Source organism: Dipodomys ordii, unplaced genomic scaffold (genome assembly GCF_000151885.1).
Source record: "Dipodomys ordii isolate 6190 unplaced genomic scaffold, Dord_2.0 Scaffold43, whole genome shotgun sequence".
Lineage (NCBI taxonomy): Eukaryota > Metazoa > Chordata > Mammalia > Rodentia > Heteromyidae > Dipodomys > Dipodomys ordii.
In genome coordinates, this window is record NW_012267259.1 from 8339968 (window position 1) to 8363532 (window position 23565).

Below are 23565 nucleotides of genomic sequence, written 5' to 3' on the forward strand. Positions count from 1 at the left end.
TCCCCCTTCTCCTTCCCCTTCCTTTTCCCTTCTCTTCCCTCCCCTTTCCCTTCCCTTCCTCCCCTTCCCTCCCCTTCCTTTTTCCTTCTCTTCCCTTCCCTTTTCCTTCCCTTCTCCTTCCCCTTCCCCTTCCCCTTCCCCTTCCTTTTCCCTTCTCTTCCCCTTCCCCTCCTCTCCCCTCTCCTTTCCTTCCCTTCCTTTCCCTTTTCTTTTTTTATGCCAGTACTGGGGCTTGAACTCAGGACCTTGTTCCTGCTTCGTTTTTTCACTCAAGGCTGGTACTCTAAAGTGCCATACTTTCACTTCTGGTTTTTTGATGGTTAATTGGAGATAAGAGTCACACAGATTGGACTGCCCAGTCTGGCTTCAAACCTGCAATCTTCCCCTCAGCCTCCTGAATAGCTAGGATTGCAGGCTGGAGCCACCAGTTTCTGGCAAATACTGGGTTTTCTGAAGACAATTTCAATAGTCATCATAACTGGGAAGGATATAAACATGTCAGACCTTTTTATAACCAGTTTCCTTCCTTCATGCAGTCATAAATCTCGAGTGAAGGGATTTCTGCGGTTGAAAATGGCCTACATGCCGAAAAATGGAGGTCAAGATGAGGAAAGCAGTGAGCAAAGGGACGACATGGAGGTATGGGGGAACAGCTGCAGGCCCGGGCCTGCCCTGGCTGAGATCCCACTCATGTTCCACTGGAGACTGTCATTGAAGGAAGTGACAGTTGATAAAGAGATACATGAAAACACTTCCATATGCCCCTGAATGTGTCTTCAGTAGTCCACCAATGCAATTGTTGTTGTAACAAACTTATTTTGTGTCACAGCACTAACAATTGGAGAGTTTGTCCTTTAGATGGTATAGCATGATCGTTTGTGAACAGACAATCCGGTTTCTATCTACAACCCTCCTCCCCCACATAGACATACACATACAATCTGCAACATTCCAACAAGTTAGGCTGTTACTGTCTTGGACTTTGAACTCTCTTAAGTTGCTTGTAGCACTTGAAATTGCTTTGGAGTGGACAGGGTGCTTTAGCAGATCTCTCTCCATTCCTGATGCATATGGTCTACAAATATGGCACGTAGATAGGCGATTGCTTGTATTAGGAGAGCTCTCCTCTAGAAATTGCTGCTTGGGAATAATTAGCTATCCAGAGAAATTTTTCTTTTTGTCCTGCTGGCATCATGACCACTTCATTTTCTGGTCATATACCTGTACCCTAGGTCCCGGTGGACCTTCTCAGACAATGCTGTCTCCTTAGACATGGTTTTTAGACATTGTCCATTAGACATTTTTCTCACGTTATTCTGCAAACCCACATGGAACACGGCCTCTCTGTGGCTGTTTTCACATCTGTTTGCAGCTGTTGCGTATACGTGACACGTGAGTGATATATTGTGGGCAGTCTGACCAACCTCCTCTGACCGAGGCCACATGTCTAGGCACTCTTTCACCATGGGCTCAAGTGGGTGGTAGGCCCCAGGGGAGGTAAGATTTGGTAATCCCAGCAACAGATTTTCATGTCAAATCCAAGGAATTTTTTACACTCTTCTTGCCTTCCAGCTGCAGTAACCAGTGAATTACTTGATTTTCCACTGACTTTGCTAAGGGATGTTAGGAAAGCAATACTTAATGCGTAAAGTATGCGCTGTAAAAGTGCACCTCTGATCGTGGTACCATGAGGCCTGTTTGTGCAACAGCTTCCAAGCTACTTCTGGCTCCTAGACGAATAGCAAATGCACAGTGGAGGCTTTGCCACCTCCTCCCCTGGGGATGGGCAGAGATGTGCCCCGCTAGTCGCCCACACCGAGCTTTGTTACAATGCATGTGCGTATGGTACTGCTTTAGCTCATGGGGTTAAGAGAATGCCAGTGGTGACAGCTGTGACAGGCCCATGTCATTACCTTTGTTCAGCCCTGGAGGCCTTCACGTCAGAATAACCAACTGAAATGTGAAAAGAGTACAGGGAGACTTAAGGAACAGACTCCATAACCCACCCCATGTAGCCCCCGCTTCAGTACAGATATCTCAGAGAGTGGCATGATTAATTTGCCTATTGGTCCAAAACAAATTATTTATTTTTGTCGATCGTGGCCTAGGTGCTGTTCCTGAGCTTTTCTGCTCAAGGCTAGCACTCTGCCATTTGGAGCCACAACTCTACTTCCCGTTTTCTGGTGGTTAATTTGGGATAAGTCTCATGGACTTTCCTGCCTAGGTTAGCTTTGAACTGCAATCCTCAGATCTCAGCCTCCTGAGTAGCTGGGATTATGGGCATGAGCCACTGGTACTCGGTAAAGTTTTTGAGACTTTAAATGGATTTCTTTTAAGTTTTTGAGGGTAGTATATCAAGTTAGGACACAGGAAGCAATACAATAGAGCAAGGGTAAAGACTTGGAGAATATGCTGTAATTGTCTTTTCCCTGGAATCTGAAGACCAGCTTGAACCTTCCATTTGATTTCATTCCACAGCACGGGTGGGAAGTGGTGGACTCGAGTGACTCAGCTTCTCAGCACCAGGAAGAGCTTCCTCCGCCTCCTCTGCCCCCAGGATGGGAAGAGAAAGTGGACAATTTAGGCCGCACTTACTATGTGAACCACAACAACCGGACCACACAGTGGCACCGACCGAGCATGATGTGAGTACCACAGGCTGTCAGGGTCACTTGGACAGGACTTGCCCCACACAGTTAGATGCCAGCATAGCCACTCTTACATCAGTAACACTGCCCTTAGTTCAGCCACAGCTGTAGACTCGTCAGGTCCACATGGCAGGATGCTATTCTTAAAATCTATTTTTCCTAGATTTATCTTAATTTGAAAATTATATTGTGAATAGCTTCTTCCCTCTTACTCAGCTTTCTCTCCTGATTGAGCCAGTATGAAAAACCTTCCTTCCTTCCTTCCTTCCTTCCTTCCTTCCTTCCTTCCTTCCTTCCTTCCTCTTTCCCTCCTTCCCTCCCTCCCTTCTTCTCTTCCTCCTTTCCTTATTTTCATTACTTACCACTTTCAGGGACAAGGGGTGCAGTTAACCCTTTGGTTTCTGAGGAAATTTTAAAAAGTCTTTAGGGAATCTTATTGTTGGATCATATTTTATAGCAAGACCTAAATCTATCGGTGTACAACGAAAAGCAAATTGAAAGTACTAAAGAAAGAAAATAAATTCTTAGAAAGTATGAGCTTCCATGGGGGGAGGGGGGAGGCTGGGAAGGGATGGGAAGGGTAGAAATAAAAAATAAAGAAAAAAAAAAAAGAAAGTATGAGCTTCCTAGTAATAACCAAGAGTTATGTTAAGAGTTATAAGTTACTTTATAATTTTCCACTTACAATAAAGGCAAATGTATCCAATAAGATAATTTTCTGTCCAAACTCGAAAAGAAATATGTTGACGATCCTTTTTATACAGGTGATAGTAATCTTGAATTCTTTTGGTTTAGGTGTTTTATTTTGGTTTACCAGTCTTTTTGGAGACAGAGGTTCAGTATGTAGTCAGATTGTCCTTGAACTCATGACTGCCTGCCTTAACCTCCCAAATGTTGGGATTACAGGAATGTGCCACCTTTCCCAGACTTTGAAAGGTATTCTTACAAACCCCGTATCTTTAGAAGTTACAAAGATACTGTAAATGAACAAGAAAGTGGGTAGAGAATGTGGCCACTTCAGCTGGTGGTATAGGTTTTAATTAATTTCCAGCTAATATCTGCAGAATTGGGAATAGCACATAGTAGATTTTCCATGAATCTCTGAGAAGGTCTTGTGTCTCACTGGTCTTGGCTACTTTGGATTGCCAGGTGGCCATTAGCTCATTGCTCTCAGCATAAACATCAAGATGCTGGGGCAATTAGTATACATGGAAATGATTTCATTGATTCATTCATTCCCATTTCGTTCCATGAATGAACCATAGCTATTGGGAATATGGAAAGCATTTGACTAGCTCTTTGCATCTGCCTCAGCTCGTGAAGAACCTTGCAGCCCATACTCTAAGCAGTATGCCACCCTCCTTGGCCGATTAGCACAGAGGTATCTTACTCAGCTACGCACAGAGGTGCCTCCAGAGGTTCAGGTGAAACCAGAATCACACAAGACCATGGAAACTAGACCACTCACTAATCACAGCAGAAGAAACACTGATAGCTGATACATACATGGAAAATTGTCCAACTTCATTCATCAGGACCATGCAGATTGCAAGTCTATATTTGGGGAATAAATAAATAATTGCTATGTTTTTTAACCTCAAGTCCGCAATGAGAAAACACTTCACACATTGCTTAAATATTGTTTAATCACCTTGGTGATTTTTGTGATGGCTTCAAAGGTGTTTACATATATCCAAACTCTTCAAAACGGGTCTAATTTCTTATGAGTCAGTTGAAAGAAATACTATCTTTGGTGACACTGCCCCAAAGAACCAAACTAAAGCAAACCAACACTTTGTACGATGGTGGTTCATCACTCATCCAGAGACCAAAGGAGATGTTCTGATGTGGGCTTGCTGTGGTTTAGGAAGAAGTCAATGATGTGACTGTCCCCACCAGTAAGGCACCATTGCTGAAGGGAGAGACTGAGCCAGGAATGACACCTGCAGAACTCCATGCACATAAGGAGGTCAGCCTGTCCATGGGCTCAATTTTCAGGGAGCAAACAATAGAAGGAAAAAGTTTCTACAAACAGCCTCTCTGTCACCCCTGCACATAAATGGTAATCTGAATTGACCTAAAGCCCCTAGATCCAAAAATTATCGTTACAAGTTGTGTTGATTCACTTTGCTATCATGAGGTACTCCTATAATCCCAATACTAAAGAAGCTGAGGTAGGAAGATCACAAGTTCAAGGCCAGCCTGGGCTGCATAGTGAGAAAACAAACAAAAAAGACTGTCTTAGGAAACAAGAATGCTAGATGTACAAAGTCCTAGGCTCAAAATATTTTCATCATTCAGTTTTCACAGAATACCTTAGCACTCTTTAGAGGAAAATTGATATCATTAGAAACTACTGTTACCAGAGTTCGAACTCAGGACCTTGTACTTGCCAGACTTCCTTCCTTGGGTAGCACTTTGCCATCTGAACCGTACCCCCAGCCTAACTTTGTGCTGGTTATTTTGTAGATAGAGTTCATAGTCTTTTCTGCCAGGGTTGAATTCAAACTTTGATCCCCTAGATCTCAGCCTCTTGAGTAACTAGAGTTACAAGTATGAATCACTGGCACCCTACTGGTATCCCTTCTCCTCCCAAAAAACAATTAAGAACTCCAGCCAGGTGGCAGTGGTTCATGCTTATAATCCTAACTACTTAGGAGGCTGAAACCTGGAAAAATTGTGGTTCAAAGCCAACCTGGGCAGAAAAGTCTGTGAGACTTTTATCTCCAACTAACCAGATGTGTAAGGAATACCAAAAGCTGTATATCCGTTATAGGCATCTGTCACTTTGGTATCCATAGAGAAAGAAGGAGTCCTGGATTCAGTCCCCCATAGCCACAGAGAGAAGACTATGTACCTGATGAATCATCAGAATACTGTGACCCCTGCTTTGAAAGCTGTGTTTACCTGATTAAGATGAATTGTGCATACACTATAGCCAGAATGAGGCTAAGAGTTCCCTGTTTGTCAATATGTGACACCTGAGTCTTAGTTGGCATGTGGCTGGCCCTGGGTAAGGGTTGATCTAGTTGTGATCTTGTTCTGAACACCCCTGATCTTCTCGCCCTCTCTCACCCTGCCGTCAGGGATGTGTCCTCCGAGTCGGACAACAACATCAGACAGATCAACCAGGAGGCCGCACACCGTCGCTTCCGCTCACGCAGACACATCAGTGAGGACTTGGAGCCCGAGGCCTCGGAAGGTGGAGAGGGCCCTGAGGTAGGCTGTGCTTGAGCTGCTTCAGACTTCCCGTTGTTCATTGGATGCTTCTGTGTTGTATTCCTCCTCTCAGCCCTGTCAGGAACCAATCACAGCTGACTGATTCCCATCTGGCTCTTAACTGATTTAACAAGTGCTTATGAAAGCCATGTTTGAGGGCAAGGGGCAGAGCTCTGTGATAGAGCATTTGCCAAACATATGCAAAGTTCTAGGTTCAGTCCCCAACACTGGGGAAAAATTAGAGAGAGGAGAGAGGGAAGGAGAGAGGGAGGAAGAGGAAGAGAAAGGAAGAGAAAGAGAGAAGGGAGAGAAAAGAAAGGAAGAAAGATGTTTGACCAAGTGCTCTTTATTATTATTATTATTATCATTATTGCAGAAGGGAATGGCATGCTTAGAAGGAAAGAGTCTCGCTTTTTAATGTGTTTTTTCCCAGCATTTACCATGTTTCATTAAATGACATCAAAGTTCACATATTTGAGCAATTGTTGGGTGTTATCAACTAGTATTTTTTGGTTTGGTTTGGTTTAGTTTTGTCAGTCATGGGGCCTGAACTCTGGGCCTGGGCACTGTCCCTCAGCTCTTCAGCTCAAGGCTAGCACTCTACCGCTTGAGCCACAACACCACTTCTGGCTTTTTCTGCTTATGTGGTACTGAGGAATCAAACCCAGGGCCTCAAGCATGCAAGGCAAGCACTCTACCACTGAGCCACCTTCCCAGCCCCTCATAGACCCGTTTTTACAAAGCCATTTTGACAACCTGAAAAGAGATTTCTGTTAGGAAGAAAATGCAAGTTTAGATTGATAGGAATGTTTGTAGTTTTTCCCTTTAAATGGCCATAGATCATTACTGAAAAAGAATATGAATTAAATGAAAAATCAGCACTAATCTTAAATTTCCATGTTATGTTGACTGCTGTTTACTTACTGGAATTCCATTCTCTTTAGACCTTGTGTTGGAAAGAAAGTCTTTCACAAAATGTTGCTGAAATCATAACAACAAAAGCAGACTCATGATGCCATAATAAATTGACTGAAGTTACTTTACATTAAGGTTTAATTACAGCTAACAGTGTCTGTGCTGTTTTTAGCAGTTAGAGTAAAAGAAAACCCAGTAAAATCATGTCTGAACTCCTGAGAGGTTTGTAACCTGTTCATTTGGTAATGGATCTGGCCCTAAGCCACTGTCCAGGAACATGGTAGTATGATGAGTGATCACACACAGCCCACGGCCTGTCTCCTTCATACTTGCCTTAGGCCAGTTAGTTACCCTCTGCTCCTCTGTGTCCTGTGTTCCTTGAAACAGTGATCCTATCTTCCTCATGATTATCATGAAGACTGTGAACCTCATGGTAAATGTTAAGTAGAGGTTAATGATAGTTCTCCTAATGCTTATTATTGAGTGTTTTTGTTGAGGGGAGGAGGGAAGGATTTCCCAGTTCCTAGCATTGACTTGACTTTCTTATTCCTTAAAAGCCCTGGGAGACCATTTCAGAGGAAGTAAACATGGCAGGAGACTCCCTCAGCCTGGCGCTGCCCCCGCCTCCTGCCTCCCCAGTGTCTCGGAACAGCCCCCAGGAGCTGTCGGAGGAGCTGAGCAGAAGGCTTCAGATCACCCCAGACGCCAATGGGGAGCAGTTCAGTTCTCTGATTGTAAGTAGTGGTCTTGTGTGAAAGAACAGCCAAGCACCCATCTTCTGGTATTGGTAGCTTTAGGAAACTCTAGTGTGGCAAAGCTAGTTACCTGTGGTGTTTTCCAAAGTCTTCCTTCAGAGAAGCAGGGCTTCTAAGATTAGCCCAGGAAGGTGAGGATCTTTATGATTTGGAAAGCAGTTATACACCACCGGCTCTTTTTGTTTGTATTACTATTACTTATCAAATAATGCAAAGGAATGAGATACCATGATTTCTGCAATCACTAGCTTTAACCTTGAAGGATTTCTTTCAGAAAAGCCACAAAAAAGTTCATGGAACTAGCACTTTCATCATGAAGGTGGCATTTCATGAGAATCCAGAGCCTTTGGGCCTCTTTACTGGTCACCTGGTCATAGTTCATGTTCGTTCTTTCATTCCCATTTAACAGAGAAAATGGCCTGATGCTAAGTGGCCTGCTCAGGACCAGGCTGAGGTGGGAAGTACAGGATGTCCCTAAGTCCTAGAGTATATGAGTCCTTGAGAAAAGGTGACACTGATGTAATTTGACCATTGAAGAAGTTCTTCTCTAGAAACTTCAGATGAAGCTAAACCCCAATGAGAAATAATGGATCAGTCATGAGTAGTATTGCATTAGACAATACCAAACTAAGGAGCAGTCTATATAGATAATTCCTCTGTGTGTGTATGTGTGCGCATGTGTGCGTGTGTGCGTGCATGCTCACGCACACACACACACAACAAAGGGCAAATGCTAACTAGTTCCTAAGGATGGCAGTTCCTCCATTAAAAATGGCAACCTGGAACCATTTTTAGGGAGGACTACAAAATTGTCAAAGCAAACTACAAGCTTTCTGGTTCTTTAGTCAAGGGTATTTTCATTTTAAAAACACTGGCTTCAGTTAGATGAGTTGCAGGTATTGATTACTTGTTTCACATTAAGAGCCTGTGAGTGTTTTTCAAAAAGAGAAATGGCACTGAAATGAAAATGTAGTGCTTAAATGGACAGGAAAGAAAGTTCCATATATGGTACATTTGAATTGGTAATACAGTTGCTATGGAAACTGCACAGGCCATGAAACCCTATGTTTCAAATGTATAAAAGAAAGAATTACATGAATTATAACAGATACACACCTTTAGTCAACCAAGTAAAAATAATAGTAATTTTCTCCAATGTTGGCATTTCTAGTTGTTTGTATAGGGGGCTTTGGAATGTTAATTATTTTAGAAACATAAATTATCTTTAATACCCAAGGGCCACATTACATTATATATATATATATATATATATATATATATTTGATCTACCTAGAATGTCTAAAGGAGCCCTTCTCTAGTTTTGCTTCTCAGGTTCATTCTGATTTCATTGACAGTATTTTGAACATTTTGCTCAAGAATAACTCCGTGCCTGGTCCCTATCACAGAGCATTTTTACACATGACTTCTTGTCATTGTGAAAATGTTAGTGGGAGGAAAACAAGGGAAGGGGTAATAATGTTTGACAACAAATGTACTTACTACCTTACATACATAACTGTAACCCCTCTGTACATTACCTTGACAATAAAATTAATTGGTTTTTTTTTTTTTTGCCAGTCCTGGCACTTGAACTCAGGACCTGGACACAGACAGTCCCTGAGCTGCTTTTGCTCAAAGCTAGCACTTGAGCCACAGTACCATTTCCAGCCTTTTCTATCTATGTGGTACTGAGGAATCGAACCCAGGGCTTTATGCATACAAGGCAAGCACTCTACCACTGAGCCACATCCCCAGCCTTGATCAAATTAAATTTAAAAAAAAAGAAAATGTTAAAGAATGCAAAATGTTTAAAAATAATACATGCTACAATCTTAGGTCATGGATAATTCTGCTAATGAGACCCTTGGCTGTTATTGTTCAGAGCTATCAGACTGTGTATAATTACATAGAATACAAACAAGCAAGAGAAATGCTATACATTACATAGGACTGTTTCATTTTTGTTTCTTGAACTGTACCAGGAAGCTGAAAGTATAGAATCCTACGGTCAGAAGTAGGATGAGGTGGTTTTGTGACTTCATGTAGATACACAATCCAACTCATTCTTTGTTAACTGTAATAATGAATGTTGTTGGGAGCTTATGGCTCAGGCCTGTGATCCTAGCTGCTCAGGAGGCTGAGATCTGAAGATTGCAGTTCCCAGCCAATGTCAGCCCAAGCAGAAAAGTAATAAAGGCATCAACCTTGGGCAAAAAAAGCCAAGCAAAGAGCATGACTCTGAGTTCAAATCCCAGCACTAGCACAAAATAACAATAATAATAATAACAGATGCTAAGTAGCCATCTATTGCTATTTCTTGCTCCTTTTGGGGGAATTTTTGGAATTTATCCAGAACTGGCATCTGAAGCAAGGGATACATGTCTTCTAAAACCCCCACCCTGCCACCCTCACCCCCCACCCCCTGTACTGGGTAGGGCTTGAGCTCAAGGTCTGGATCAGTGTCCCTTAGCTTTTTCTCTGAAGGCTCTACCACTTGAGCCACAGCTTTAATTCTAGCTTTTTGGTGGTTAGTTGGAGAGAAGAGTCTTATAGACTTCCCTGACTGGGCTGGCTTCAAACCATGATCCTGGGATCTCCGTCTCCTGAGTAGCTAGAATTACAAGCATGAGCCACTGGCCCCTGGCATATTAACTTTTTAAAGCTGGTTGCTAAGCGCTCATCGGTGCTGCAAGGGCCCATTGTATTTCCTTCCCAGTAGTTTTGATCTCCCTGTCTAAGTTTTGCTATTGATTCAAAAGACCATTCAAAATCCTAGTCTGAGCCAAGTGATGGTGGCTCATGCCTGTAATCCTTAGCTATTCGGGAGGCTGAGATCTGAGGATCCCAGTTCAAAGCCAACCCAGGCAGGAAAGTCCATGAGTTTCTTATCTCCAATTAACTACCAGAAAATCAGAAGTGGCTTTGTAGCTCAAAGTGGTAGAGAACACTAACCTTAAGCAAAATAGCTCAGGGACAGTGCCTAGGCCCTGAGTTCAAGCCCTATGACCAACACCACCAAAAAATCCCAGTCTGCTAAAAACACTGACACTTCAAACAAGACGACTTAACTCTCCTGGAGGAATGCTATCCTTGCTCTGAAAAGATATTGCATGTAATTACCTCAGAACATCTGAGAGGGATTCCTAGGAATGATTTTTGAGAATGCTAACAATACCAGTGCAAGCCATTCTCAGAATATTCCCATTGACGCTTGCTGTCTTTCCCTCCCTGCAGCAGAGAGAACCTTCCTCGAGGCTGCGGTCCTGTAGTGTCACGGATGCTGTCGCCGAGCAGGCCCACCTACCACCGGTAACCCACGCTCATTTCCCATCAACAGCTGGCTCTTCAGCTTTGCTTTATGATCAAGGCTGCTGAGAAAGAGTTTTTCCTGTGTGTCACATAAACAAGACAGTTGAAATCTTTCTAGCAAATTGCCACCAGAGTCTCTAAAGTACTAAGACGCTTCATGGCTGTAGTTTTACTCCCAATTTCACGCCAGTGCTGATGTCATTACTTGACCGAAACTACCTGGAATGTTAATAAATTCTTTTTACTTGATTTGGCCCTTGCAGTTGCAGCCTAGGGAGCTGGACTCTGACACTCAGTGGTCTCTTGAGCCCTTTAAACAGGAAGAACTCTTCTTTGTCACGACCAATGGCCTAAACTTTCAATTCCACAAAGCCCCTGCGCTCTCTTTAAAGACAGCTAGCTCTGTGATTGAAGGACTGGCTATTGCTTGTTCTCTCCCTCCCACAGAGCTTCTATCAGCAAACACAGATGCGATAGAGGGTTTCATAATAGCCAATACGTTTTACAACATTTATTCCAATGGAAGGGCGGGCTCCCATGGATTGCCTTGGAAGATGTGTGGTGTCAGTATTGCAATGGAGAAATTTTATATAAATGTCTTCCTTCTTTTGGAAGTGAATATTGTAGGCTTTTCATAACTGAGACCTTTTATTTAATTGCTACAAATCCTTGGTTATTTTTGACATACTTTATTACATATGATTTTTTTTAAGTGAGTATATTTAGCCAGGTGTTGATGGTTCGCACTTGTAATCCTAGCTACTCTGGAGGCTGAAATCTGAGGATCAGAGTTTGAAGCCGGACCAGGCTGAAAAGTCTGAGACGCTTACTTCCAATTAATCAGAAAAAAAGCTGGAAATGAATGGCTCAAGTGGTAGAGCACCAGCCTTGAGTGAAAAAGCCAAGCAAGAGTGCAAGGCCTTGAGTTCAAACTCCATTACCAGCACAACACACACACACACACACACACACACATTTAAAGCTTTGAGCCCAGTGTCTTCCTGATCATGTACATTTTTACTTGTCTTTAAAGGGTATATAGATCTTAATATTGTATGTTTAAGAACTGAATTAATGAAGGAATGTTCTAGCCAAGGCAATATATTCTGCTATGACTTAACTCTGAGTAGGTTGGCTAATAGGAAGTCTAAGAGCACCTTTTCGGGGATGGGTTATGGTACACCCACTACCAAAGAAAAATTATCAGCTATGATTATTTCAGCTCCTCAACCTAATGATTCTGTGATTTTCCTTGATGAGTTAATAGCACTTTGCTCTTCTTTCCAAAATCAGTGTCAATTTGTTTTGCAAAGAATTCACTGGCCTGGAAATCGATTTCTCCTTCTTTCCTTGTTCTGTATGATGCTGGGTCCTCTCTGATCACCAGTGTGGCCTCTCACCTGAACTCTGAGTCTGGCAGACTTAGGATCTGCTCATCTTTGGACAGTAGGACACAGCTGATTGCTTTTCCATTGTTCTCTTAAAAGTTGTCTCACTGTCTTGAGGTGGTCATTCTTCACTCAGATCAAGAGTGCAGCTAGAGCCACCAAAGGTGGCATAGGTGCACAGTGGGGACCATACTTCTCCTTGGCTGCTGATCATCGGGGACTGCTTAGCTTCATTTAGATGAGATGAATTGGAAGGGAGGTGGGGGGAGGGGGGACTGATCTCATATCACCTGATCTCCTGTCACCTGCTTATGACTCTGCCACAGACATGATTCTTGATTCATTAAACCCTTGGGTGGTCCCCTGAGTTGCATTCACTGATATAAATTGTCATTTAACAGCCCAGTACCCCAACTAGGAGAGCACGTTCGTCCACTGTGACGGGTGGTGAGGAATCAACGGTAATGACCTACTTTATCAGACATTAATGGCAAAAGTCTCTGGGGGTGGTTAATGTTTTGATTAATGGTGAATATGTTCTTTTAAAAATAAGGTCATCTTTTTTGTGCTACTGAGATGCACAGTTCTTATTTAATGTTCTCATTTTGGGGGTTGTTGAAAGGTACTAGGAACAATGGAATGACTTTTTTTTTAGTCCCATTTTTATTAGAAATATTGTCAGGCTTTGGCCAAATGTGTTGAATTAGACCACTTAGAATATAGCCCTGCCTTTTATTGTCAATCCTCTTGGTGAGCTTTTCCTTGTTAAAATGCTTGGTTACGATAGCTTGCTTGAAAGATGATCCAAAAAGCCCACCGCAGCTGCCTAAGGTTGTGTGTGAGTCCTGGCTGTGTGCTCTACTGCCATCTCCCAGACAACATTCTTCGGTTTTAGTGGTGTTGGGATTTGAACTCAGGGCCTTGTGCTTTCACTTGGCCTGCTTGCACACAGCTGGCCCTGTACTAGTTGAGCCACACCTCTAACTTTGGATTTTTGTCATTGTTGTCTTGCTGGTTATTTTGGAGGTAGAATCTAGCAAACCTTTCTGTCCAAGCTGGCTTCAAACTGTGATCCTCTCTATCTCAACCTCTTGAGGAGCTAGGATTGCAGGGGTAAGCCACCCATCCCCAGCAGCATATCTTTTTACCAAGGGGCCAGACTTTGTTTCTGGCATGGAGCAGTGGCGGCCTTTCTCAGCCACAGAAATACACAAATGTTGAGATAATTTTCCTGGGCAGGGACCACACTAAGCATATTTAAATGATCTGGAAAATTTTCTTTTGCTTAACACCAATTACTTATTATTCTTAGTCATTAGTGTGAATAATTTATACTATTCATGTGTATGGATAGCTTAAATTTGAGTATGTATTTTAAGCTCATTCTGCTTGATCGCTAAAGTCAGAGAAGTTTGTGTTGGTAGTTTATGGTTGAGCTGAGGAAGCTATTTGAAGAATTTCCCTTATTGTGTCACTTGGGTTGTGTTATAATTAATTGTTACTTGTGAATAACTTTTAACTACAGATACAATAACTGATTTTCTGAAGGATGTTGATTTCCAGGAGTGATTTAAATACACTGTTAGAATCTAATGCTCAGTACTTTATAAAAGAAAAAATCAAATTAGCAATCAAGTAACAAGACAGAGTATAGTACTGAGCTGCTGTTGTTTATTCAAGAGTCATATTGGAAACACCAGACTTAGCCTCCAATAAAATTCAAAGGAATTCTTCATGAACCAACTTATTTCCTGCTGTGCTATGAGAGTAATGAAGCTGCAGGATAGACTATTCATTTCATGAGATGATTTTGTTTTTTGTATGCCCTGAACATCTCTTTATGTATCATCCATTTTTATGTTTATTTAATTGACTTTACATGCTTGAAGTCTTCTAATGGCTAATGTTAGCAAATGATCAAATAAACCAATTGCTCTAATACCAGGCTCCAGGGTAAGAGTTGCCTATCAGAACAAGGTGACCCATTTAAATGGGATCCCAAGAAGCTGCCTTCTTGTCTGTACTTTCTACCCTCCATCAGTGAATTAAAATGTGGGTTTGGTTTGCCTTTTAGTTTTTTTTGTTTTGTTTTGTTTTGTTTTTTATCGGTTGTGGGGCTTGAAGTCTGGGCCTGGGCGCTATCCCTGAGCTCTTCAGCTCAAGGTGAGCACTCTACCACTTGAGTCACGGCGCCACTTCTGGTTTTCTGGTGGTTTATTGGAGAAAAGATTCTCACGGGCTTTCCTGCCCAGGCTAGCTTTGAACCGTGATTCTCAGATCTCAGCCTTCTGAGTAGCTAGGATTACAGGCGTGAGCCACCAGTGCCCAGCTTGCGTTTTGGTTTTATCCACTGTTACGCTGTGCTTTCCCAGTACTTAGGTAGGTTTCGAAGGCTCACATCCCTCTCCCAACCATCCCTAGCCTCACTGCTCTGGACTTACTCTTTTCTGTTCTGTCTGTTAGCATGATTTTTACCCCTTTCCTCATCTGCTGTTTCTCTCCTCCCCACCCTTCCACACCAAATGTATGCCAGACTGGTGACCCTGTGGTTGAGCATCTCATTCTTCACCAGTGCCTTCCCAAACATGCTGTTTTGTTTTAATTTTAGAGGGAAAAAAACACATGTTGTATACATAATTTTGTTTGTTGTCATTCTTCATTCTTCTTTGGACCTATTAATAATGGGTTAATTTTCAGGGATGTAAATGCACCACAATTCATATCCTTTTTCCTACTGAAGGACATTCGGGCACTATGCAGTGTGTTGTTGTAACAATCCTGGTGCATCTCTCTTTCCATAGAGTGGGGTTTTTTATTAGCTTATTTTTTTTATAAGAACTAGATTCTGATTCTTGCGGAACTACCCACCACCCTATGATTTCTGCAAGTATAAGTACCCCGTGGTATTGCTTTCTGATGGGCTGAGCCAGAGTTGTCCCTTTGAGATAGAAGAAGAGCATGGCCCAGTCCTTTAATCCAACCTGTACAGATTCTAAAAATAAAAGGTACCCCTGTGTCAGGGTTTGAGCAAGTCTTGAAGAATCTGTGATGCACAGGGCCAAAAATGGTTATTTTAAGGAAGCATATTGCAGCTTTCTCAGTTTAAACGTACTGGGCTTCTTTGTTTTAATTTAAAAAAAAAAGAGGAGCCACTGTGAAGTTGTGGTTAGTGCCTGGTTGGCACCATGAAAGACAGTTAAATATTTGGTCTATAGATTAAAAAGTGAGAAAATATTGAATTTAGCTAAGCAGCGGGTATTTCCTATTTGGGGAGTCCCTAATTCTTCTTCTTCTTCTTTTTTTTTTTTTTTTTGCTTTGCTAGTCCTGGGGCTTGAACTCTGAGCCCTTTTTGCTCAAGGCTAGCTAGCATTCTACTACTTGCCACAGCACCACTTCTGGCTTTTTCGGTGATTAATTTGAGATAAGAATCTCATAGACTTTCCTGCCTGGGCTGGCTTCAAACTGCAATCTTCAGATCTCAGCCCCTTAGGTAGCTACTGGTGTGAGCCACCAGTGCCCAGCTAATTCATTTCCGTAGGTGGTCTGGAGTATACTGCCATGCATGTAGCAATCACTAGAAGTCTGATTTGGCCCCGAGACTGGGCCTTTGCCACAGATGTGCCTGTAGAAGCGAAGTTAACCCTGTGCACTGGGCAGTGGCATTCTTTGTGCACATTTGGAGAGGATACTCTAAAGAAACATTAATAACAGCATCTTACATAAATGCAACAAAATTATGGGTTGCCTATTCAATTCCCAATAGAAGGGAGACTATACGTTTTAATTAAATTCAGTGTTCTCTCTGCAACCTTCCTGATTCTCCATAAACTGATTAGTCTTGTTAGCTGCGGGTCTGTGAATGTAAAAATTCATACCATTGACAATTCAGTTTGAGATGATCTGTGACCCCTCCAAGTTACTTGAGTTTATTGGTTGCCTAACAAATATCCTTTCTAGAAATGCTGGAGCTGTAAAATAGATATAAGGTTACCAGAACTGAGTGTTCTCAGAGCAAATCAAATTGCCTCTCAAAAATAAATAAATCTCATGAAGAAGAGAGAAAAATAACAAGCTCCATTTAATATTCCATGTGTCAAAGAATTTTTTTAATCATATCAGCATAGTAAATCAAAATGTAGTAGCTGGGCTAGAGATACGGCTCAAATGGTAGAGCACTTATCTACCAAACCCTAGGTACTAGGTTCAAATCCCAGTCACATAAAAAAATAAACAAATAATACACACACACACACACAGGGGGGGGCTGGGAATGTGGCTTAGTGGTAGAGTGCTTGCCTGGCGTGCATGAGGCCCTGGTTTCAATTCCTCAGTACCAAATAAAAATAAATTAAGTAAATAAATAAATTCTTAAAAAGTAACATTTTTAAAAAGCATAGTCGCAGATACATTGTCAAAAATGCTGATTGATTCCCAGCTGAGATTATAACTTGGATTGCTAACTTAGGCCCAGCAGGAAGCAGACTCAGCAAGCCCAGGTGAAAGTAGTCTGGAGGTAGCATTTGGGGTTTGCCATAATCTGCCTATCTTTAATGGTCATGAAAGGAGTAAGCCTTTGAGTTGATGTTTTTTCTGCTCTTGTTGAATCTTCATACCTGAGTCCAGGGTGGTGTGTGGTCAGTCTTGGAATCATCTTACGGTCTAGGAAAATGTGGAGGAAGTAGTTGCTGTATTTTTCACAAGGCAGTTTCTTCCAGCTAGCCTTGGTCTGGCTTGGTAAACATAGTTTAGACATAACCGTGGACTCAGCTGTTTCCCAGTTCCTTGGGAAGTTTCCAGTTGTTCTGGGGTGCACTGTGAGACTTAGGGAGCAGGGGCAGAGATTCTGCAGGTGTACTTCTGAACATCTCCAGCATGTTTGTTCATGCTTTCCCTAACTTGGGCTCCAGAGTGTTCTGAGGGAGACCTGTGGCCTTGTCCTTCTTCAGCAAGGCTCACGGGTAGTAGTGAACAGAAAAGATGGGACAAGGACAGGAAGTTGGGTTGAGGGGAGTTACGTCATCCACCTGTACCTGGAGGGGTGGGGGAAGACCCCAGTACGGAAGGCAGTCTGTAAAGCAGCAGTATCCTGACTGAAGAGGCCATTCCTCCGGAAGTTTCCCTTTTACCTCTCAGGAGCCTTGGGAGGCCCTGGCAGGCATCTTCTTGCAGTTCCCAGGTGCCAGGTGGATGTCAGCCTTCCAGGGTCATTTGTCACTTCTGATGCCCCATCACATGCTGAGTCACGACGCATCTGCCCTTGTCCAGAACTCCTCCATCCACACTGCATCTCTTAGACTCTTTCTTACAAGGAGAAGTCTCGACTGTCTCTTGTGGTCCTGTCTTCCCTGCCCAAATAGACTCACTGTCTTCTGGACATGTCCCTAAACCCAGTCACTGCCCATAGATTGATACACTCCATGTGAGTAGACTGGCACGTCCCTCAGTATGATATTCCTAGGGATTCCTCCATCACATGGCCAGAGATCTGAGCTAGGGTGTGCAGATGGCCATCCACCGTACAGTTTGGTAGTGACACTGCATAACTAGCACAAATTACAATATTTTTCTCTTTATTTACAGTCTCCTTAGCAATGATTTCTTAGAATTGAGTGAGAACTGGGTGTAAAAATCTAGATGCCCCCAGCTGTTTGGGGTTCGTCTTACAGTAGAGTTGAAGCTCTTAGAAGCTTTGTTCAGTCTTCCAGAATTATTTTTTCTGTACAAATAGAATTAACTTGCCTTGTCCAGGAAATTTAATTATCCGGGTTTGTGTTACTTTATTAAACGAATCAGAAAGGTAAATGCTAGTTGTTAAATAATAATGATTTCTTGCACAAACAGCCATCAGTGGCCTATGTACATACCACGCCGGGCCTACCTTCAGGCTGGGAAGAAAGAAAAGATGCTAAGGGACGCACATACTATGTCAATCATAACAATCGAACCACAACTTGGACTCGACCAATCATGCAGGTAATGAAGATCGCCATCCAACCTAAAATCACAGGTCATAGCAGCTGAGATGCACTTGACCTTCATTCTATTCCCAGTGTTTATGTACTGTTCCGAAGGACCTGTGCCTCAAAAAAGAATCTCACAGAAAGCTGGGCACTAGTGGCGTATGCCTGTAATCCTAGCTACTCAGGAGGCTGAGATCTGAGGATCACGGTTTGAACCCAGCCCAAGCAGGAAAGTCCACGAGACTCTTATCTCCAACTGACCTCCAGAAAACCAGAAGTGGTGCTGTGGCTCCACGTGGTAGAGCAAAAGAGCCCAGAGACAATGCCCAGACCCTGAGTTTGAGCCCCACAACACACCAGGGGTACGTGACACAGGAGAGAGACTCTTTGGGGGCTTTTATGATTGGCAGTTGTTGTTTAAGGCCTCAGCTAATGGGTAAACTGAGAACTGAATGAGAAGTCATGCATTACTTTAGTATTTGCCTAAAGAAGACTTTGGTCTGTCCTTATATGTGTTTATTTTTTAATGTTCCATGAAAGGTAGCTTGAAAAATAAAGGCCTCTTACAGTATGCAGGTTCCCTTTCCACCTTTTCCCCAAGGCTAGTTCTTATACAGGCCAATGATTCATATTTATCCCCCTTGAATGTGTTTCCCTAACCTTTCCCCATTATTATGTTTAATTACTTCCTCCAAGCTTTAAATAGGCTAGACCTCTTATTATTGCTGTGTGTTGTTTGGGTTCACGCTTCCTAATGACACACAGGGAGATCCTCATATGAAGCTAACTTGTTTTTGCCTCCAAACTAGCTTGCAGAAGATGGTGCCTCTGGATCAGCCACAAACAGTAGCAACCACCTAATCGAGCCTCAGATCCGCCGGCCTCGTAGTCTCAGTTCGCCAACAGTAACTTTATCTGCCCCACTGGAGGTGAGAAGCGACCTCATCTAACTGGGGTCACCTCTGTCCTGTGGCTTCTCCTCATTCTCTCTTCTCTGTAACTCAGACTTCAGTTTGGCAGCCACTGCCTCTGATCAGTTATGTGTTGGTGGTGAGGGGTGTTCTGCGCGCTCCTCCATGCTTCTCTGTCTCGCCCAGTTAACATCTTGGACTCTCACACTCCTCATTCTCATTGGCTGACGCCGTGCGTGGTGACTTGTGCTGGCTCTAGGCACTCTCTCTTCAGAACTTTTACCATTCTTATTGTGTTCTGCTCCTTATTTGCCTGTTACCTCATTCGAATTGCATAATAACTCAAATGCCAATGCTTCTATTGAGTTTTTAAAACATAGCTGTTGCTTTGATCCTTTTTGTTGTTGTTATTTTTGTTTTCCTTTGACTATAGGGTCTTCATTGTATGGGCATATGTGTTTCTGATGCCTATTTGTATCTCTGAACCATTGCTGGGCATCTACTTGTGCTCTCTCCTGTTTGTGTTGTTTTAGTGCCATCTCTATAAACATCACAAATGTCAGAGTTAGAAAAGCCAATGAGTAAATGTTTGAGGTTCTGAACTTGAATGTGCCTGGTTGATGGCTGTGGGCTTCTCCTTGCTCTGGGCCAAGCTGCTTCTCAGTGGGACTGGGTGATAGCTCTTCTAGACACACATATAAATGTGGTGGGTAACAACTGTGTCATTGTGGAGGTGGGGGGGGGGGAAGGGGAAGGGGTCTCTTCTCAGAAACTTGCCAATTTGTTCTTGATTAGATTGTACGCTCGCTGAGAGCAGGGGCATGATTTTCTCCACTCCGTAAGTTGTCATCCTCATAATACAGAATTCCTAATATAGACTGGTATTTGGGGCATATACCAAGTGGCTTACCAAACGAAGTGATCATAAAATACCTAATATTGTGTATTTAATCGACAAAACAATGTGAAGTTAGGTGGATAGCAACATCAGTGAATGAACAAACAGGGTTTTTTTTAGGAGCTTCCAAGGAGGAGCACGCTACGGTACCCAGGTACATTTTGACACATTGGAAATAGCACATGGTAAAGAGTTCTAATGCTCATTATTATTCCTTAGGGTGCCAAGGACTCACCCATACGTCGGGCTGTGAAAGATACCCTTTCCAATCCACAGTCCCCTCAGCCATCACCTTACAACTCCCCCAAACCACAACACAAAGTCACACAGAGCTTCCTGCCACCCGGCTGGGAAATGAGGATAGCTCCAAATGGCCGGCCCTTCTTCATTGACCATAATACAAAGACTACGACCTGGGTAAGGCTGCTGTTTTTATTTCACCAGGAGGTCTGGCGTTAATCCCTTTCTTTCCTGACTCTTCATGATTGTACAGGAGTTTCATCATCCACTCTGATGCATGGCCCCTGAGGGGGCAGTGGGAGGGGCTGAGTAGGTGTCTCCTCACCTGTGTCTGTGCCACACAGCCGGGCTGGAGAGTGTGGTGGCTGTGGGCATAGATGCTGGCCACCAGATCACTGGTGCCAGGTGGGCACACCTTGCCTCAGCACTCCTGGGAAGCTGTTTTCACACTTTACCACCAGTGGGGGAAGGGGCAGGATTTTGCAGTGACAGCATCTCGTCTCAAACTATTGTAACCCAATGTTTTTCTCTGTCTCTTTTCCCATCTCTATTGACATTTTTCCACCACCACCACCACCACCCAATTTCATTTGTCACTTTAGTGCTATAATGTTTGTGTCTAATTAGTGTTTTGTATCTCTATTCTACATTTGGTTGTGGGTTAGATACACAGAGTGACTTTGCTGATCCATCTTTTCAGTCAGCATTTTGTCCAAATTGATTTTTCTTGTCATACTGCTCTTTCATAAGCTCCTAAATCATCTATGGTCAGAAACTTGTGTGCTGTTTTAACTTGGGCAACTTGAGACTAAAACAGCACTGAATGCCTATCTCTGTGTTCCTCTGTCATTTCTTTCTTTTTCTTTCTTTCTTTCTTTCTTTCTTTCTTTCTTTCTTTCTTTCTTTCTTTCTTTCTTTCTTTCTTTCTTTCTTTCTTTCTTTCTCTTTCTTTCTTCCTTCCTTCCTTCCTTCCTTCCTTCCTTCCTTCCTTTCCTTTCCTTCCTTCCTTCCTTCCTTCCTTCCTTCCTTCCTTCCTTCCTTCCTTCCTTCCTTCCTTCTTTCTTTCTTTCTTTCTTTCTTTCTTTCTTTCTTTCTTTCTTTCTTTCTTTCTTTCTTTCTTTCTTTCTTTCTTTCCTTTGTTAGCTGAATCAGTGATAGATGGTTCAAGGTACCATAGAGCTCTTTTAAAAGTCAGCTGGTATTTTCCTTCTGTGTGATCTCTAGAACTGTAATTCAACTGGAGTGGGTTGTCTTTATTCTTGGCTCATTTTGAGGCTGCAAGAACTTTGTTTTGCTTCCTGTCCCTGGTGTCCTCCTCTGATTGTCTGGGTAGAATTACCTCTGGGATTAACTTTGACCTTCCATCACTTGTGCTACTTGCCTAGAACTGAGATTGTATGAAAGCTTGCTTGAGTTTGGGAGATTGTCACTCACCCAGGCTTTTAGGACTTGGATAAACAATGGACACGTACTTTAAATTCCTATCTCTGGTGATGGACAGAGTGTGTCCAGTTGATGGAACCACAGTATTCAGCTAAGGAAAATGTCTCAACCAAGGTGACCTAAACTGCTGTTTACCCTTGGTCCCTGGTGTGATGCTATTCCAATCCCTTGAAAACTGGTCTAGAGGGCAGCCCATTCCCTAAAGTCCAATGAAGCGGGATGCAGCATGTCCCCATCAGACATTCTTGGCACCTGGGGCAGCCATATGCCTTCCGGTGGGGGATGTTGACATCCTTGGCTCCTACCATTGGATGCTAATAGCTACCATCACCTGCCCAGCACAGTGAAGAGCAAAACTGCCCCTGCACATTTGCAGACACCCCTCCCTAAGGACTGTGCTCAGAGTTCTCCCTGTTCAGCAGTGAAGGCATCGACTCACCTGCCAACAGCACTTACCATTGGGATCTGATGACACTCATTTGGTAAACTGATAACTACTTCTGAGGCACATAATGACATGGAGAGGTTTGTCTGATTCACCTTTTAGTCTGGAGATAGTATTACAGGTTTGTGGGCCAACTGAGAATAAAAGAGACAGGCAACTCTTCAGAAAAGAGCAATAGAAATTGATTTTAGGTCTTTTTTTTTCTTTTTTTTTTTTTACATTAACTCAGAACTCCCTTGACTTGTAGTTCTCCTGAAGATCCAGAATCTCAGGCAAGAAACCAGATAGAGCTCCAGAAATAGGAGGTACATAATACAAAAGTCAGGGGATTAGTGCATGGAGCCACTGTGGCTTGCCAACATAAGCTATGATTTTAGTAATGTGAACGAGCTTAGTAACCAAATCCTCTAACATTTTCACGGCCTTTCACGCCACAACTGCAGTGTAATTGCAACTGGGCAGGTTATGTTTTAAATAGCACCAGCTTTCATTTATTGCTGGCATCACTGCTTAATAGAAAAATCCAGTTTTAATTTCCATTTGTCTTTTCACTCTGATACTTATTGAGCAATTTACTCAGAAATTTTTCATTTAGCCAATCTTTTTTTTTTCTGCTGCCTGTGTTGAAAATCCTTAAGGTAACAAGTTGGAGATCCCCCTTCTTTTTATTTTTAAAATTTGCTTACTTTTATCATTATTATTATTATTACTGGTACAAGCCACAGGCACCTAGCAAAGATGATTGTGGGTATGTGATAATGTGTGTGTGTGTGTGCGTGTGTGTGTGTGTGTGTGTGTGTGTGTGTGTGTGTGTGTGTATGAATACCAGTACCAGATCTTGAACTCGGCCTGGGCTCTGACCCTTAACTTTTTCACAAACCACAGCTCTGCTTCTAGCTTCTTGATGGTTAATTGGAGATAAGAGAGTCTCATAGACTTTCCTGCCCTGAATAGCTTCAAACCTTAGTCCTCAGTTCCCGTCTGCCTGAGTAGGATTATAGATGTGAACCACTAGCACCCAGCGAAGCATATTTACAAGGGGCATTTACATAAATGAAGGCAGCATGCCAAGAGTCTATTTGGAATTAAAGCCTGACTGCATCAAAAAACAAACAAACAAAAAAGCAAAGGAGGGCTTTATTCCTGCCTGGGTCAGCCAACAAGACATGCATACATACTAGGTGGTCCTGGAGAAAGCCCAGGAGGCTGGACTTGCCCCTCCTGCCCCCTAGCTAAGGGAACATCTCAGAAGGGTGGTATGCCACTGTGTTTATGCTTTTCTCAGGACAAGGCAGCAGCCTGCTTTTTTAACAACGAAGATTACACCTTAGTTAAGTTATAGTTGTGTTTGGTTCCCAAGTTCAAACAAATATAGCTAATTATAGTCTAGGCATGATTGCCATTCTCTTCCAATATGGAAAGAGGAAAGGAAA

General features: G+C 42.7%; 1 protein-coding gene across 5 annotated transcripts in view; it reads left to right on the top strand.

Moving 5' to 3' along the window:
• Nedd4l (neural precursor cell expressed, developmentally down-regulated 4-like, E3 ubiquitin protein ligase) overlaps positions 1 to 23565 on the top strand; it is a 299659-nt gene that overhangs the window by 238123 nt on the left and 37971 nt on the right. For 4 of the 5 annotated variants that reach the window (XM_013018974.1, XM_013018977.1, XM_013018978.1 and 1 more), the window contains 9 exons: positions 537 to 639; positions 2479 to 2645; positions 5735 to 5867; positions 7340 to 7516; positions 10772 to 10846; positions 12636 to 12695; positions 18077 to 18208; positions 19005 to 19124; positions 20224 to 20421. In XM_013018974.1, coding sequence (XP_012874428.1) covers positions 537 to 639; positions 2479 to 2645; positions 5735 to 5867; positions 7340 to 7516; positions 10772 to 10846; positions 12636 to 12695; positions 18077 to 18208; positions 19005 to 19124; positions 20224 to 20421 — 1165 coding nt within the window. The remainder of the gene's footprint in view (positions 1 to 536; positions 640 to 2478; positions 2646 to 5734; positions 5868 to 7339; positions 7517 to 10771; positions 10847 to 12635; positions 12696 to 18076; positions 18209 to 19004; positions 19125 to 20223; positions 20422 to 23565) is intronic. The other variant, XM_013018975.1, reaches the window with a different exon arrangement.